This window comes from Gymnogyps californianus, chromosome 7, assembly GCF_018139145.2.
Source record: "Gymnogyps californianus isolate 813 chromosome 7, ASM1813914v2, whole genome shotgun sequence".
NCBI classification, from domain to species: Eukaryota; Metazoa; Chordata; class Aves; order Accipitriformes; family Cathartidae; genus Gymnogyps; species Gymnogyps californianus.
The window spans coordinates 11,563,494-11,581,264 of record NC_059477.1 but is presented as its reverse complement, the minus strand read 5'-3'; the positions used below and the strand labels follow the sequence as shown (position 1 = coordinate 11,581,264).

The 17,771-nt window shown below is 35.6% G+C and overlaps 2 protein-coding genes across 2 annotated transcripts in view; one reads left to right on the top strand and one right to left on the bottom strand.

Moving 5' to 3' along the window:
- DNAH7 (dynein axonemal heavy chain 7) overlaps window positions 1–17,771 on the top strand; it is a 124,559-nt gene that overhangs the window by 90,794 nt on the left and 15,994 nt on the right. Inside the window, exons 49-53 of the mRNA XM_050900467.1 lie at window positions 3,246–3,379; window positions 4,080–4,415; window positions 6,915–7,041; window positions 9,262–9,456; window positions 12,487–12,579. Of these exons, the coding sequence (XP_050756424.1) occupies window positions 3,246–3,379; window positions 4,080–4,415; window positions 6,915–7,041; window positions 9,262–9,456; window positions 12,487–12,579 (885 nt within the window). The remainder of the gene's footprint in view (window positions 1–3,245; window positions 3,380–4,079; window positions 4,416–6,914; window positions 7,042–9,261; window positions 9,457–12,486; window positions 12,580–17,771) is intronic.
- LOC127018727 (baculoviral IAP repeat-containing protein 5.1-like) lies at window positions 12,408–16,849 on the bottom strand. Its single transcript, XM_050900470.1, has 4 exons — window positions 16,712–16,849; window positions 15,528–15,637; window positions 15,073–15,187; window positions 12,408–13,619 (listed from the first exon to the last, which is right to left on the bottom strand). The coding sequence occupies exons 1-4, from the start codon at window positions 16,847–16,849 to the stop codon at window positions 13,434–13,436; spliced, it is 549 nt and encodes a 182-aa protein (XP_050756427.1). The 3' UTR covers window positions 12,408–13,433.

Here is a 17,771-nt window from a genome sequence, read left to right as displayed (position 1 = left end):
ATAATTTTAATTTTAAAATGATTCCTTGGCTAAAACCAGGGAACAATTTCTGGCATTTGTTTATTCCTCCTCCCCTGCCAACACTGGGGTTTTTTTACTCTGCTGGAAGACTGGTATCATCTTAGAAGTGTTGACATTTCTCATATCTAATACTTCACCTTGCAATACCATCATTCTTTCATACTGTCAGGAGTTTAATTAATTAATTTTGTCACCTTTCCCAGTCTGTATCTCCTGATGCTATTTAGTCCCCTTTTATTATAAAAATATTTATAAGGACTTAATATAATAGTCATCTCACATGCAAACTCTACATTAGGCTTTGATACTCATGATTTTTATCTGTAGTATAGTTAGGGACAGGAGTCTGAGCAATTCCTGGCATTGTGCCTTGTTTATAACAGATATAAAATATATTTACAGATGTATATATTTGATAACTATAGCTATTCTTATTTTTCTATGTTAGGACAAAAAAAAGGTGGTTTCCTGCTTTAAGGAATAAAATTGGTATTTTAGTCTTTTTGAAGTTGCTTGGGAGATGTATTCCCCCTTTATTATTATTTTTGAAGAACTGTGTATAGAAATGTATTGCAAATTTACGCTTTGGTTAAACATAGACTATACCGAAACACAAAACCTTGAAATCAAAACTTTTTAAACTGTTATGATATTCAGTAAAATGGCATAGTAAGTTGTTTCAACAATGAAGGAGTACTGATACAGGAAAAATGGACAAAAATTAATGAACGGGAAGAACTTCTGTTCACTTCAATGCACATTGAATCACCTAGACATTGATCTTTTATCAAAGAAGGTAATTAGCTGCATGTTCAGAAAAAAAGATGAACTATGAAAGGAGGAGAACATACAAAAGATTTACTCTTAGAGTACATATACATTTAAAAACTATATGAAGGTTATTTCCTAGGAACAGGTTTTTATTTAACAGACAATTAAAATCTCCTAGTTACCAATCAACAGTCAATACAGTCTTCTTTTTTTTTCCCCCAGAATATAAAGTTTCTAAAGATGAATCTTCTTTAGTTGGGTTCCATGCAGTCAGACATAAGTTGTTAATTGCTCTAACAAGGAGCAGTTGCTTCCTGATATGATTGGGTATACTCCCAGCTACACCACACACTGCTGAGCTAGCTGACTAAGGTGGCTCACGTACAGGGAGCAGGAGGCAGAAAAGTAACATCTAAATGTCTTGGTCTGAAGCTCATTGCAACATCCGTTGGTGAATTTGTCCCGAGGGTTATTTAGGAGCTAGCTAATGAAATGAGTCCAGGGAAAAAGGTTATTGATGTGGTTATCATATTTCACAGAAAAAGATTGTACTGAATTCTGATGTGACTTACGTAGTGAAGCCTGCAGAGACATAGGTCATGGATTTACATGTATTTACACTACATAGATATGTATTTGCAGTTACTAGCCATTTGGGGTAGCTTTTTTCTGTTTCTAGCATTATTAATTAAATGTAGTAAAAACCACTAAAAAAATCAGATAATTTTCAGCACTGCTGAGGGAAAGGTAACTTATTCATGTCCATAAAAAATATCATTCTGTCCCTGAGGGACCAAGGAGAAATGTAGAATGTAGACAGCATTTTGCGCTTAGACCTCAGAGGTGCCAATGTCTGAACCAGCCAGCCTTTCAGAGCACAGCAGCTCTGATTGAAAGCTAACTCATAATGCTGTTTGTAGCTAGCCTTTTACTTTGAAGAAGGGAAATGGAGCCTATAGAAGACTCTTGAAGTTTTGAAACATTAGGTCCCTCTTATATTTCCCATTACTAAAACTGTTAAATAAGGTGAGGAAGAAATAGGCCGTGATGCTTGTGAAGATCTTACTGATTCTTAGTGTCATATAGAACTGAACCTCCTCTCAAAATTCCTGTGTGAAAGAAGTGTCATATGCTATCTGTGCTCCTAAATTTTTTTCAGTTGAGGCTTACTATAACAAAAAACTATTAGTGATGTATTTTAAGAAAGTTAAAATACTACCCCTCCTAAATTTACAAGCAAAACTCATGAAAAAAAGCCTTAAATATTTGGACAACTTTCAGATACTATTAGCAGCAGAAGCAGATCAAGACAAATTACCTTCACAGGTATTCCATATTCTAACTGATCACTATGTTCAGGCGAATGTTCTTTTGAAACAGAAGTCAATGCTATCTGTACTCACCAAAAAAGCCTGAAGAGAATCTGTAGTCACTATTACCTAGTCAATTAATTAAAACCAATTCTTTTCATCAGTCTTGATGATTGGTAAGTAGATTTTCTTGGTTTTGAACTACATGCATCAAACTATTTTCTAGCCTTCTGCTGGTAACGTATTCCTTCCCTTTCTCATGTAAAATATTGTACATTTTTGCCACTTCTTCAGCAAGAGCACGTGGGTTTTTCTGGATCCATTATAAATATGTCATGGGATAGGAATTCTTTTAAACAATAATTGTTTCCAGTCACTTATTTTCTTATGCAAAAGAGAACATGATGCTGTCCTAATTCTAGGATACAAATATCCCTGTAATAATAACACCACAAATTGCATGTGAACAAGGCCATTAAAAAGAGAAAATGTATGTGGCAGAGGCAATAATAGTTTGAAGTACAACTCCAGCATGTATGTTACCACTTACTTTATGAAAATAGCAAAAATTTTATGGGTGAAAAGTTTCTGAACACCATAAAATGTGATCTACCTGGTCTTTATCTACATTTTTGCAAAATACTGTGCCAGCATCCCATTTGCACTGGGATGTTCAGATGGAACAGTTCTGGAAAACAAATAATACCAAATTTATTTACAAAATCTGTACATTAAGTTGAATCTTCCATTCATAGAAATGTTTTACTCCTTTTTCTGTGAAGGCTGCTTGATGCATACAGGTATCAAATGGATAGATCCCTCTTGCACATAAAAGTGTTTGTTCATGTTATATGGACCAATCACTTGAAGCACTGATATTCAAAGTTTCAGTGTAATTTTGAGGAGCAGAATGAAATTCTATACATTCTTGTCACATCTCTTTTATGGTTAACTTTCTGGGTTAATCCTGGAGTTAGCTTTCCAACACATAATCGTAAACCCTCAGCTGCAATTCATTTACTCTCAAAGTTTGGTTGAGCATTTTACATGGTATTATACAAATCTCATCTTGTAAATGAAGAAGCAGTTTAATTGCATCTGGCCATAACTGTGCTATCTTTCAAAAAATATTTCTTCTAACAGGTAACATTATTGAACTTCATGATAACTTCAGAAGGAATGCAGGATCAGCTGCTTGGAATTGTAGTTGCAAGAGAAAGGCCAGATCTTGAAGAAGAAAAACAAGCCCTCATCCTTCAAGGAGCTGAAAATAAAAGGTATCAAGATAACTTCCCCTGCTAGGGATAGAAGTAGATTGCAGTTTAAGGAAATACAATCATGGGAAATACATTTCAGACACCTTTTTTTTTTTTTTTTGATTTAACAGGAAATTCAAGACTGCTATTTTTGAGAGCCCAAACTTAGGTTTCTGTTTGTTTTGTAGGCTGATTTGGATGCATGCTTTTACTCATATTCCTACTGGTTGCACCTTTCTTCTTCTGATATGGTTTCCTATTTCTGGGATTATTAGAAAATGTTAAAGAGCTGAATTGCGGGTTGTGTAATTGCAAAATGTAACTCTTGATCGTGTCCTCTGTTTTTCTGCATCCCTTCCATGATGTTGGCATCTGATTTGCTGTCCTCACAATTTTTGATTAGATATTAATGGTTGTGTTTTAGAAATGTTTTCATTGTGTGCTAGATTTGCACTTATTGTACATGGCAAAGGGCATCTTTCCCCATGGGTCAAAGCATGAAACATGCAGTATTCAAAGTGGTTTGTCACTTCCTCCCTTTGCCATCCATTTTTAGCCTGAAAGTGGATAAATTTTTCAGAAATTTAAGGGAATGTTTAATAAGAAAAAAGGTTTTGTTATGTAAGTTGCATACCATGAATAGAATCTATACATTGTCTTAAGAAACTAACAGAAAACAGCTGTAATTTTCATATGTGAAAAATCTTGTATATTATTTTAGGCAGCTAAAAGAAATAGAAGACAAGATTTTAGAAGTTCTTTCAGCCTCAGAAGGAAATATTTTGGAGGATGAAACTGCTATCAAGATATTGTCTTCGTCCAAAGTTCTGGCTAATGAGATTTCTGAAAAGCAAGCTGTAGCTGAAGAGACAGAAAAGAAGATTGATGCTACTCGTATGGGCTATCGTCCTATTGCTATCCATTCGTCAATCTTGTTTTTTTCTATTGCTGATCTAGCCAACATTGAGCCAATGTACCAGTATTCACTCATGTGGTTTATTAACCTTTTCATCATGTCTATAGATAATTCGGAGCAATCAGAAGTTTTACAAACAAGGTAAGAGTGGTAATTCACCATTTGTAATTGGTGATATAGTCATAGTAACTCCAGAAATGTTACTGTCATTTCTCCAAAGTGTATTGTCTCAGGCATTGCATTTTGAAATATTTTTTTGTACATATATATGTCAGATATTTTTCTGGAAAATAATTTATTCATGGAAACAAAATGGTACAACATATTACAAGTGCAACATATTCCACTACTTCTATTTAGTAATTGCTACCTCAAGTCGTGTGTGAAATTACAAAGTATCAGTTAGATAAAAATGGTCCACTTGCTTTGATTTTATATTTCAATTCATGTAGTGACTTTGTATGTCTTCAAGAAACAGACAAGAAACTTTTTCACACAACTGGAGAGAGAGAATGAAGTCTTGTGACTGGGGCTCTTGGCTGAGGAGTGTGCAAGGCAGTAATTACTAACCCAACCATTTTTTTAATTCAATTTGATTATTGTTTTATGCTTAAGGTGCTCCCTCTTCCAGCTTGTTCATGAGAACAGGAGAAACTGTGCAATCTTTAATGATCTGAATTTATTTTACATGTGATGGACCTCACTATTATGATCACATTAGGATTATTCAAAATATATCCTTAAAGTGAATCATCTACATAGAGATTGTTTAAAGACAGTTTTTCAGTGTTCTATCACATTAGTTACTAAATTCGACTTTAGTGGCTTTATTTGATCTTCAAATCACAGAGCATTGCTTCTGTTACTTAGCTACTTGCCCGTTCATCAAATGAACAAAGGATGGGAGAGGGAAACTACTCTCCCAATTTGTATATAGAAAATTTTTCTAGTTAATATTGCAAATGGCAATTACTGTCCATACTTTATTTAAATACAAGTAAGTTGTAGTACCTGGTAAGGTAGTACTTAGTGTGTAGTTTAATGTGTAGTGTACAGTTTAGTGGCATACTGGTTATGAAGGTTATTTTTTCATTAGAATTTAGTCAGGGTCTGGGCAATCTAAGTCTAGCATAACTGTTTTATCAAAGATATTGCTACTAATCACTTAAGTAAGAGCTTAATATTTTGGTATCATATTTGAAACTACATTCAAGGTAGCCTTTTACCAATAAGGCAATCTGTGTTCTATAAACCTGGCTTTTTGACTTTAAGTCTTACTCTTTTATATCTCAAAAAAACCCCTGTATGCCTAAATTAAAGTAAGCAATAAATAAAATAATTTCATTTTGATTCAGAACCTTTCTGTCAGCAGAAATATAAAGATACAGGACCTGAATCCCAGCTGACAGTATCCATTCCGAGGGAGTGATTGGTGTAAGCCCGTTTTGATAGTTTTGCCCAGTGAAGGCAGAGGAAGACAGATGCACAGAAAATTCTCTGTGAATTAATAATTCACATAAGACTGTTTGTCTTGGGCTATTTTCACTAGTCAGTCATTTTGTACTACAGGCTCTGTACTGAGTTTTTTTTTTAATCATTCTTTTCTCATGCAAACCATGTTACTTCTGTAACTTGAAAAAAGTTTACTTTTTGTCCCATGGCCATCTTTGTGTCAGTATTTTGTGTGTAAATTGTATGTATATCCGTTTGATGAGGAATCGGTAACTTTGGAAGGACTTAAAATGCTAATAAAAAACGAGGAGCATTTATATATTACAGTAATATTATTAAAAATGGTCTATTTCTTGTTAGCTGAATGGAAGAAAACAAAAAAAGATTGAAACACAAGACTGAAAAGGAGACACAGATCAAACAACATAGCCTGCTCTCAACCTTGATCTTCTGTCAAAAGCTTTCCACTTTTCAATTATAATAGATCACACTTAGGTTTCTGAATGATCACCGTGTCTGAACTGCAGGAATACCCTCCAAGTAGCTCCCTGCCAAGGGATTGGTGACCTAGGTAGTTGGAAAAAAGCCATAGCACCTCTCCACATCTTTGTTACTACCTTGAAAGAAGTATTTGAAGTAGTTGTGCAAATTCAGATACTACGTTTCTAACCACATGAATGGACTTTTCCTTATTTTGACTAGGTATTCAAGGTATTCAAACTTAAACCTTTATAAAACAATAGATGGCCTCCTTGCTTTCTATGTAAAGGAAATTATTGATAATAAGTCACAGAGTTTTAAATATATTTGCATTATAGTGTATTAAGGAAAATACTCTGTAGAATGGGAAACATATTTCAGATAACCTTTAAAGATGAACTGTTTTGATTTTGGCCCTGGTGTTTGTATTCATAATGAATTTTAAAATTGCTACTCTTTTCTGCCCCTCCCAAAAGGGACCTCTCACTTCCTCTGAAAATCATGTGTTACTAAGATGTAATTGCACTTAAATGTTTTTTATGTTATTTTGCTTACAAAATGGTACATGCATTTAATGATTGCTTTGGGGTAATTGACCAGAGAGTTTATTAGAACAAAGGAGATATAAATGGTTTGTAATAGGTTTTCAGAGTGCACACTCTTTAGAGTGATATTAATGGAATGTTGTTCTTTTACCTTCACCTGTAGGTTGAAGATTCTCAAGGATCATTTTACTTACTCACTTTATGTCAATGTCTGTCGCTCCCTCTTTGAAAAGGACAAGCTGCTCTTCTCTTTTTGTCTAACTGTGAATCTCCTGAAACATGAAAGATTGGTCAGTAATTAAAAATAATTTGCAGTTTGATATGTGTCCTGGTTTCAGCTGGGATAGAGTTAATTTTCTTCTTAGTAGCTGGTACAGTGCTGGGTTTTGGATTTAGTGTGAGAATAATGGTGATAACACACTGATGTTTTAGTTGTTGCTAAGTAGCGCTTATCTTAAGCCAAGGACTTTTCAGTTTCTCATGCTCTGCCAGCAAGCAGGTGTGCAAGAAGCTGGGAGGGAGCAGAGCCGGGGCAGCTGACCTGAACTAGGCAAAGGGGTATTCCATACCATGGAACGTCATGCCCAGTATATAAACGGGCGGGGGGCGGGCGGAGTTGGCCAGGAGGAGCAGATGGCTGCTCAGGCATTGGTCAGCAGGTGGTGAGCAATTGCATTGTGCATCACTTGTCTTTTCTTCTCTCTCTTTTTGCTATATTCCTTTTCATTACTATTATTATTATTATATTTTATTATTATTGTTGTTATTATATTTTATTTTACTTTAGTTATTAAACCGTTCTTATCTCAACCCACGAGTTTTACTTCTTTTTTTCGATTCTCCTCCCTGTCCCACTGGGAGCGGGGAGGAGTGAGCAAGTGGCTGTGTGGTGCTTAGTTGCTGGCTGGGGTTAAACCACGACAGTCCTTTTTGGTGCCCAACGTGGGGCTCGAAGGGTTGAGATAACGACAGATCTGACCAGAGTATTTTAAAACAACATTTGTTATAAGCATTCATTATATTAGTTTAATAGTTGCTGGTCACAATGTTGATTTATTGGCTTTTAGAGTTGTGGCGCTCATTCTTAGAGTTGTGTTATGTATCACCTTACTTGCCATATATAGTCCCTATGCTGCTTGCTGCTTATCACCCATAGGAGGTGGGTTAAGGTTTTCACTTTGCTGTACTATGTAACACTGGTTTATGGTACGATAAAATTATCAGTCGTGGGACTAATCCGGTATTTGCATTCAGCATTGCCATCACCTCTGTACTTTGGGAGCCATCTAGCATATTAAACTTCATATGCCGACTATCAGTAATAGGAACATACAGGATAAGAATAGAAAAATAAGTTTATATATAATTATATCACTTAAACCTCAATTTTGTGGTATTTAATTTTCATTTTAATAAGCAATTATAAGCACTGAAAAAGATTCTCTAGAATAAAATAAATATATACCAAACAGGTATGGCAAAACTGAGCTAGATGATGTTTTTCTAAACATTACTTAAACCAAAGCCCAGTGTATGTTATTCTTATAGTGAACACTTTGCAAAATTTTACTGTAATGTACTCTGAGTTCTAAGAACATATAAAAATGAATTGTAATCATTGATTTAAGAAACTACTCATCTTTTTCACTTAAGGTGCTAAATGTGTTTATTTTTGCATAGAATACCTCAAAATCAAACACTAGTACCAACTGAATTCTATTAATTTCTAGTAATTCTAAAATATTTCTTTACAGGATTTTTTAAATTAATAATGAAATACACATATTTTAACCATATCATCTGCAAAACAGTACTTATGGTTGCTTGGAGTTGTTTCTTTCAGTGTAATATGGAAACATTTTAAAATTTTAGAAACTTTTGAAATTTTTATATTGGGGAATACATAGAAGTGAATTCTTTCATGAGCTGACAGTAATAATCATGGGGCACTGTTCTCCCATTCACAGGGACTTCAGTTGACAAATTCAAGCCATCAAAGAAATTTTGAGATAATTGTGGGACACTGTTCTATTCACAGGGACTTCAATTTACAAATTCAAGCCATCAAAGAAATTTTGAGATAAAGGAGTACTGAGAAAGGAATGAGACATGTAATAGGCTGATATTTCTTTTTCATATTTACACTTGCGTTATAGGAAAAGGTTGCAAAATGCATGGTTCCCTGAAATATGTCCAGGTTTTTTTTCCTTCAACATTTTAGGATTTGAAGAATGGGTCTAAAAATCTAATCAGTTAACGTTGTTCATTCCCCAAGTTAGGAACGCAGATGAATCTTTAAATTGGCTCATATCTTAGGTTTTTTGATTCCTTAAATTCATATTTAACTGAAAACCAGACACTGAATACTTTGGAAATAAGCTTTCAGTAGTTGTATAGAAGCTTTTTCAACTAATGCGAGAATTCAGATAAACGTATTGATTTCCTACATAATGTACTAAACCCATTAGATTTTATTTATTTAGTCCTGAGAGCAGTGTTTTTCATTGTAGATTAATGAGAATGAGTGGAAATTTCTGTTGACTGGAGGCATAGGTTTGGACAATCCCTTTTCTAATCCATGTACCTGGCTTCCTCCAAAATCATGGGATGAAATTTGTCGACTAGAAGATTTGCCACGCTTCACAAACATTCGTAAGGATTTTACACGACTGAAGGATGGATGGAAATTGGTATATGACAGCTTGGTATGTTAACATTCCTGATTGCTTGCATTCATAAGCTAATTAACACATTGAAAATATTTATTCAGGGAAAAGAAAGTGCTGTCATTTTACATGGTATGTTCTTACATATATGAATGTAAATATTTAAGCAAATGGTGTGTCGTAGTAGATTATTGCCAATTTGTCAGGTGCCTTCTGAATAGCAAGTCATGATTTGAATTGAATTTGGATGGAAAGAAGGCAACAAAACCTGGAGTGGTAAGGTGATATTGAAATTTGCTAAACTTAAGGCAACCACTGTCCCTTGTCAGTCTATACATTTGTTTACCATGCTTTGAGGATGCCTTTTCATGCTATTATGTAGCATGCTGCTTTCCTGGATAAGTGTGAAAAAACAATTATTGCCATGTAGAGAAACTAGAATGGGATTCATGAGACCTGTGATTCCCTATTCTCACAGTGACCTGATATATGCATTAATGACTTACTTTGTCTTTATCTAACTTCATCACTGTTTCCTTAAAATCTAAGCTCTTTAGATGATTTTTACTCCACGTTTGGGCACTTGCTTCGTCTTTTATCTTACTATTAACTCCTTTTTTAATTTTATCATACTCCCCCCTCCTGCTTCTTGATATGCAAAGTGCTCATCGTACACATACCTCCTAAACAAATGATTAAAAAAGTTATCCTACTTGCACCATATCTGATCATAACCACTTCCATGTTCAGATAATACTGTCCATTTGTGCTAGTCCATTGAACCACTTTTCTCACTGTTAACTTAAATGATGAAAATTTATCACCAATATTCAGTTAAATGACCCAGGACTTCTTACACCCATTTCAAAAAGATTAATTGTGTGTTTTATTCATTGTAAATGTCAAGGATTCAGAAATCCTTTCTATTTTAAAAATGGGCTTAAAGTATGCAGAGAGGAAAAGAATGGATTTTTGGTTGGAAATGCTCCTAAGTACACGATGAGAGACATTAAAGAAACTAAGCAGCTGCAGCTCCTTCAGTTGTCCGGATTGCCAGAAACAGACGAATAGCAGAGATAAAGCTTTCCTTGGGCATTTACAAAAAGATACAGCAAGTTGAGGGCTTTAGTTCTTTTTTGGGAAATAGTCGCTTGGAAAATGAACAGAGAAGTGATGGCATTTGAAAAAGAGATTGAGGGAGGGGACTACTTTGTTATGCACTTTGGGATTATAGCTTTTTAAAGCAATGCCTAATATAAATGAAAGGTGCCGACCTTCAGAAGTAAAGCTTCAGGATGTGTGTGATAGCTATGCGTGCATTCACACAGCTAAACTGAAACAAATAAAAATGCTTTCATTTAAGTGGCATTCAATAAAATGAGATCTATAGAATCAGGTCATCAGTTAAGTGATGGAGAATCTAATAAACAGTAACACTGAAGCCAGGAACATTCAGTTACTGAACCTTGAGTACTAGATCAAAAGGAATGGCATTCTCTCTCTCTCTCCTGATATAGAAGAGTTGCTATGCTTTTTACTTGTTATGTGAAAACATTTTCATTACCTATCTAGCTTTAATACTAGTACATTCATGTGAATGCACTAGAATTTTCAAAAATGCTAGTTAATGGATGTTGGGGAAGATTCCTTTTTGATAGCTATATTTTATCACCAGTATAGTTTATCCCCAGTAATATGCAACCAGCTCCTTTTCCTGATACACAAATTTAAATAAAGGGCAGTTTCATGCATGTATGTTAAAGAGAGAGGGCACAAAATCAGCATTGCTTGAGCCACTGTCATCAGCAACCATACACTGAATATGAATATTTTTCAAAAAGGAGTTTGAGGTGCACTTTTTTCCTCCTACTGTTGTAGATTAGGTTGCTTCTAAAAGTAGGGGAGACCTGACTTCAACTCCCCAGTTCAAGGATTCCATGTATTTTATCTAAAGTTGTATTGCATATCTTGGAGTAGGGACTGAAACCCAGTTCTCCTCTAGCTGGTTGACTTAATCTCAAAGCTACTGATGCATCTCTTCTCGTGGAGAAGTGAAGAGTTTTCGGCACAGTGGCACAACTAAATGGAGTCTTCAGTGCAACCTTCACTCCCCAGTGTTTCCTAATTTACTCAGTTTTCTACAAAGCTTGCAAATTTTTAGCTAAACTCTTCAACAGCTGTTATAGATGTCATTCTGAAGTACCTATTTTTCCCATATATTAATACAAAAATAATGCCGCATTCTGGATTCTGATCTGAAACTAAGTGCCTAGAAGTTGGGGAAGGAGGGAGCCAGGCTTCAGATCCTTAGCAGAACATGAGCTCCCTCGTGATTTGATTTGCTTAAATCAAAGTTGCTCAGAATGCAGTTCGTGCAGGTCTGTCTGCATACCTCTGTGCCCAACCCTCTACAGGTAAGCCTAAGAGGCTCACCAGCAGAGCTGTAATACCAGTTTCCAGAAAGGCATACCTAGCTGGCACTGTACTTCAGTCTAATAAGAAGTTAACATGCCACATGATGACTGCTGTTCCCAATCTGATAACTGCAATAACAGCTGGATTATTCATAGGCCATTTACAAACTAAGTTATCTGGTGCATTGTTTGACCTAATTTTCCAATTCTTGTTTTCCTGCACTCATTTTCTGCATTCAGATGCAACCTAACTCATAGTTATCATGTAATGCTGTAATGTGATTGTCATTGATTATATGGTTATCATTGTAATATTGAAGACTGACACCATAATTCAGTTCTAACAAAGAGGGAGGTAAAGTGCATTTTCAGGTTTCCTCCACCTCATTCCTTCTTCACTTTCTAGAGAACAGCTTTGGGTTATTATCTTTTAAACACTTAAAAATTACTACAACTTCTCTGCTGTAAGAGAAGCTTCTTAGATAAACATATATATAAAGGTTTTTTTTAAAAAAGCTTTAAGCATGTCAACCCCATTTCTGTAGATTAAGAAAAAATACATCATGGATTGATATGTCAAGTTAAAAGATAATTTACTCTCACTATAGGTAATTCACAAATGCTTTAAAGAATGTTGAAATACATATGTTTTTAGGATCCCCACCATGAGGATTTTCCTGCAGGGTGGCAAGACACATTGGGGGAGTTCCAAAGGATGCTTATCATTCGCTGCCTGAGACCTGATAAAGTATGTATGAAACTTTCACCTTATTCAAAAAGGTCTGTCTATCTTAGAAACCAGAAGTATTTGCAAGTATGCATTTCAACTGTGTTGTCTACAACCATTCTACAACAGTCTATCATAAAGGAAAATAGGAATTAATGAGATTTCAAAAAACCAGCAAGTTTGAAATTATAATGAAAAAAACTTTTAAAAGAGAAGGGTAGGCCTTTAGCTTTTGTTAAGTTTCAGTGTACACACCAAAATCCCCAGGGCTCTTCCTCCTTGAGACTGTCTTACAAGCCTCGTGACTTTCCTTTTTCAGTACTCCTGCTATTTTTGCTTATGTAACTTTTTTGATGGATGTCACTATCTATGGTAAATTTTGTCTGATCTAGGAAGATAATTTAATGGTAAGCGGGAGTGTAGATAATGTAGGTGCTTAAAGGTAGCAATTATTGCAGACACAGATCCATTTCATTCTATGGAAAGTATTTTGAAGCGGTACTGTTCTGATTCGAGTCTGTCTAGCTGTAAGGCTTGAATGTGGTATAGATCACAATAGCTGCTCACAGTTGTTAATCTTTATTCCAAAAAAGTCAACCTACTAAAAACCAGAATATAAGTATTTGCTTAGACATTTTTCATATATTCACAGGTTAGTGGGACTACTGTTAGTCCACACCTAGCCATAATGACAAAGCACATTGTGAAAGATAGGAGTTAGTATAAACAGTTATGACCTCTGTTCCAGAGAGCCTATGAAAGGAATTCTCTACATTTCCTCACACAACTGTTTAGCTTTATCTTAGTACTTAGATAAAAATATGAATGTTTGTACCATATAAAGAAGAGAAACTTTTAGAGTCAGACTTTACACTTCACTTCTGGATTTTTTTTGACTGGCAGTATGAGCTTTCAGAATGTTGGGCAGATGGATCAGCATGGAGAGGCACTGGCGGCGGCGGTGTATACTGATGCTTGGAGACAAAGTTATCCAAAAGACGCTGCCTAGTTGTGGTGACTTCTTCTTCAAAAGAGTTTATTATGCTTCTGCCAGTTTTGCACTTAAAGCAAAGCAAAAGATTGAGACTTTTCAATTGAGCAATTTAACTGTCTAGTTTGACTACATTCAAAACATAGATCCTCAAAAACCCACTGATCTGCCACTAATTCTAGCTTAGAAGTCTACTTTTGGCTATGGTCAGCAATACTGCTGTCTGAATGGTGCAGAGCAGTTTGGCAGATATTTCATATGCATACCCCCATTTGATTCAGAAACTCCTCCACCAGCCTTGCCAGTAGGGCTCAGTTCAGTGACCACTTTTGGGTATGTCTAGTATACTTTTTCTTTTAAAGCAAATTGTGAACCTACTGTTTAGCTGTATTTTACATCACATCAGGGAGGGAGACTTCAGTTTGATTTTCTTCTGTGTGAAGAGGCATGATCCCGCTTTTCAGGATGCATTAGGATATTGGTGCTTCAAGACGGCAGCATGCTCTGGATCAGCCCTAGTACATAGCCCTCCAAGCTATCGGTGACAGTATTCTTGGGGGCAAAGTGTGCCCACTTGAAGCTGCTGCTTCAAGTTTTCTATATGCTGTACTTAGAAATAGAGTAATATTATGGCTGAGACCCCTTTTGTATCTTGGAACACTGCTCTAAATCATTCACTGTTCAGGTTAGATAACATCATCATCTTCTCACTCTTAGTCTCCCTTTTAAGATATCAGACTGCTCCCACTGTGGCATGTGATCCTATTTTTATGTATTTGAGTCTGTTGTATAGGGAACTTAAATACTTAACTTTGAAAATATACCTGCTGACTGTCAATATGGAACATTATCAGCAAGGCGAAGATCTTATTTGTGCAAACCCACCAGGAAGTAAGATGCAGAACCTTTACTGTGCCTCATCAGGGAACTTGGTTCACTTGATTCTTATTATCCATGGGATGAGGGGTCATATATCAAAGATCAGCTGATCTTGATCAACTAGTTGAAGCAGCTCAGTTTTGTGTGCTTTTGCATATGTCAACACTATGGCATGCATGAAATCCCAGAAGTGGGGAGGAGTAAAACTGGATAACTGTAAAACATTTGAAGTGGGCTCTAAAGTTTGAAAGTTTAGACTGATTTACATGTAAAACTAGACATGTGAAGCAATGATCTGGTCAAATTTTGTCTTTTCACATGTGTTGTTCATCCCTTCTGAGAAAGACAGAGCTGCTTGTTGTAGAGCTTTCTGGATTGATTGATTATTGCACCCAAGATATTTTTTCTGCTGTAATGAGTTGTTGGAAAAACATTCTTCAAGGAAATGGGTTTTCCTTCAAAAGCTAGACAATTTTAGGTGCAGATTTCTTAGCCAATATGCATGTAAATCATTACTTCAGAGTAAGTCATGTTATAGCTTTACACAATCACTCCTTGCTGATGCTTGGAAATCTTAGAGATGGAAGTTCTTGTTTCCATTCTAGCTTTGAATCTTATATTAAGATTACTTGGTTAACACTTACAAGGAAGGTTCTCAGCCGTGTCATCTCCAGCATGTAGTACTCCTCCATTGTCAGGTCATCAAATCGCTTAGTAAGGGATAAAAAGCCACAGCTGTGACGTTTGGTGTGTTCCTCCCTGCAACCCAGAATAAGAGCAGATATTAAAACCATGAAAGGTACATTTCAAGAGAGGAAGAAATCTGAACAGACAGGTCTCTTCGGCACTTCTACTGTCTATCAGTAGAAAAAGTATCATACAGAAAACATATGAAATAGATTTTAGTGGATCTCAGATAAAAGCTATTTGAACTATTTCAAGGTTACTGGGTAAGATGAACTTCCAGTAGGCTTCAGTTTTGTGAACTGTTACAGAGAAATTGGTAATTTTATAATTATCAATTATAAAATTGAGTAAGGGGATGTTGTCAAAGAAGTTTGGAGGAATACTTCAAGAACATTGTTACATCTGTGCTTACCATGGGTCATCATTTGGTTCCCAGCCCTCCAGTTCTATCAAGCAAAAGAAACATTTTGCCACATCTGGTTCATTTGCATTTGGACAGTGGACAAAGCCCGCCTTTGCCATCTGCAGGGGACAGTTTAGAAGTTTAGAGCCTCATCCAACACACTGCTCATGTTCACATCAGCAAACTGTTTCTGAGAGCTTGCAAATAACGCCTTTCCCTACAATGTCTATCAGCACATAATTAAGTGTGAGGACTGCAAGCAGGTAAATAAGCACCTAGTAAAGGAACAAGGAATAGGCTACAAGTAGCGAACGGATTTCTGCATAGCTGTGGTATCTGCAGGCTACCAGAGTAGCTTTGTTCTACCAGATAACATCTAGTAGATTCTGTGCTAAACAGGCATTTCAGTAGCAGTGCATGAGATCTGCCATAGCCAGGACTGTAAAGAATATTTTCAGAGAAAAAACATAGCATAAGACCATGGATGTAGAGAACCTTTAAATATAAATTATGTGAGTAAAATGCTACATCTTTAACTTGTATGTTTTCCTGCCACTTTAGAATCACATCTGGTCAAAACACTAAAAATTAAGTTAGTTTGTTTCAGTTATCAAACTTCACACCCTCTCAGATAACTCTTGCAGTATGACTTATCTGAGATCCAGCTTGGAAGTTTCATGTGTGTGCCAAAGTAGAAGTCAGGTGGATTTTTTTTAATGCTCAAGTCACAGCCTGCAGGGACATAAACATTAAGTTTTCTAAAATTTAAATAATTTCAATTTCTGATTTTTAAGTAGCGATCATTCTGCTGCTTCATCCTTCCTGCTGGATGTGTACTTGTTTCTTCTAATGTAGGCTTCTTTTTTATGAATGAAAATTTGCAATCAGAAAGACTACGTAATACAAGAAATTAACTTTTAAGTGACAAGAACAACAAAAAAATGAAAACAAGAAAAGTAACTACATTCGATTCTGTAGCTAGACTAGTGAACTGAACATGCAGAAGCCAGTCATCCTACTACAGTATTTCTGAGCAGGGAACAGAAGAAAGTTGGAGTATTCAACTTTTCATCTCCTTCAGGCTTAGTGGAAGCTCACAACTCTTCTTGAACATGAATATACTTAATGACTTCACATTCAGGCACAGTATATAAAAAATAAGGTATAGTCAAAATATGCATTTTCAGACTTACATTATCCGGAGTGCACTTGCAGTTCTCTTTAAAAGGCCAGTTTGTGAAGGTTTTTAAACGGTTCTCGTATTCATACATAGCCTTAAAATCATTCAAGAGCTTGGAAGCCAAAGCAAGCTCTTTCAAGAGCCTCTCCATCTATAAAGCCTGCAATTAGTATAGCCCAGAGTTTCCCTCCTGCTCTCAAATTTAAGGCATTATACTAATTGGTGACACATTGCACCTGTAAAGAAGGGTAAGTTTTAAAGTAAGTAAAAACACAGGTGAGTTTATGAGCAGGACAATCAAGAGAAATTAAGCTACTGGAACTTTTTTCCCCATGTCACATTCTGGGTACTTAGTCATGCTATATATTTATTAACTGAAAGCACCTATGCTAATGCAGTATGAAAATTAAAAATTTTATAACTGAAATGTCAAAAATGCAAGTTAAAAACTCTAGTTATGAGTACAGCAATTTTACATATAAAATTTTTAAAAATATTATACTGATTGTGACCAAAGTGGTTGAATTAACATTGCTATTTGAAAACTTTAGCATTTCTTGAATTTTGTGTTCAGAGATTAAATCTTAGTATCACATTTGTGAATACTGTTGCATTTCTTTAAGGGGGAAGTGGTTATTGTAAAATATTCTAGAGTGTGTCCAGAGATAGAATGAATGGTGATATTTAAAAGAATTATATCTGTAAGGGTTTACAGGATCAAAGCATTAAGCTGTCATTTTATAAATTGTCTCTCATTTTGGTACAGAGCCCAGTTAACTTCAGTAGGAAGTTTAAACACGGGTGTGTACAAGACTGCTGTACACAGCAGTTTTCTAAGCCAAGATCTTAACACCTTTGAAAGGTGTTGCATTATGAAACTTGAAAATTGAAATCCTCTCCATAATACAGATAGAGTAAGTGCAGAAAAAAATCCAGCTTCCTATACGAGCACATTAGTCTGTCCAGATGTGGTGACAGAAATGAGATTAAGGATCATTTGCATAGGACTTCCAATTTCAACCCTCTTAGAGCATCTTTTTTGCCTAGATTTACACATGCTAAATCATTGATTC

Bases quoted from the DNA above. Each gene is read 5' to 3' on its own strand.
- LOC127018727 (XM_050900470.1), bottom strand. From the start codon at position 16,849: ATGGAGAGGCTCTTGAAAGAGCTTGCTTTGGCTTCCAAGCTCTTGAAT. The intron at 15,638-16,711 runs GTAAGTCTGAAA...TGTCCCCTGCAG, and splicing joins GCAAGTGCACTCCGGATAAT to ATGGCAAAGGCGGGCTTTGT. The intron at 15,188-15,527 runs GTAAGCACAGAT...TCTGGGTTGCAG, and splicing joins GAACCAAATGATGACCCATG to GGAGGAACACACCAAACGTC.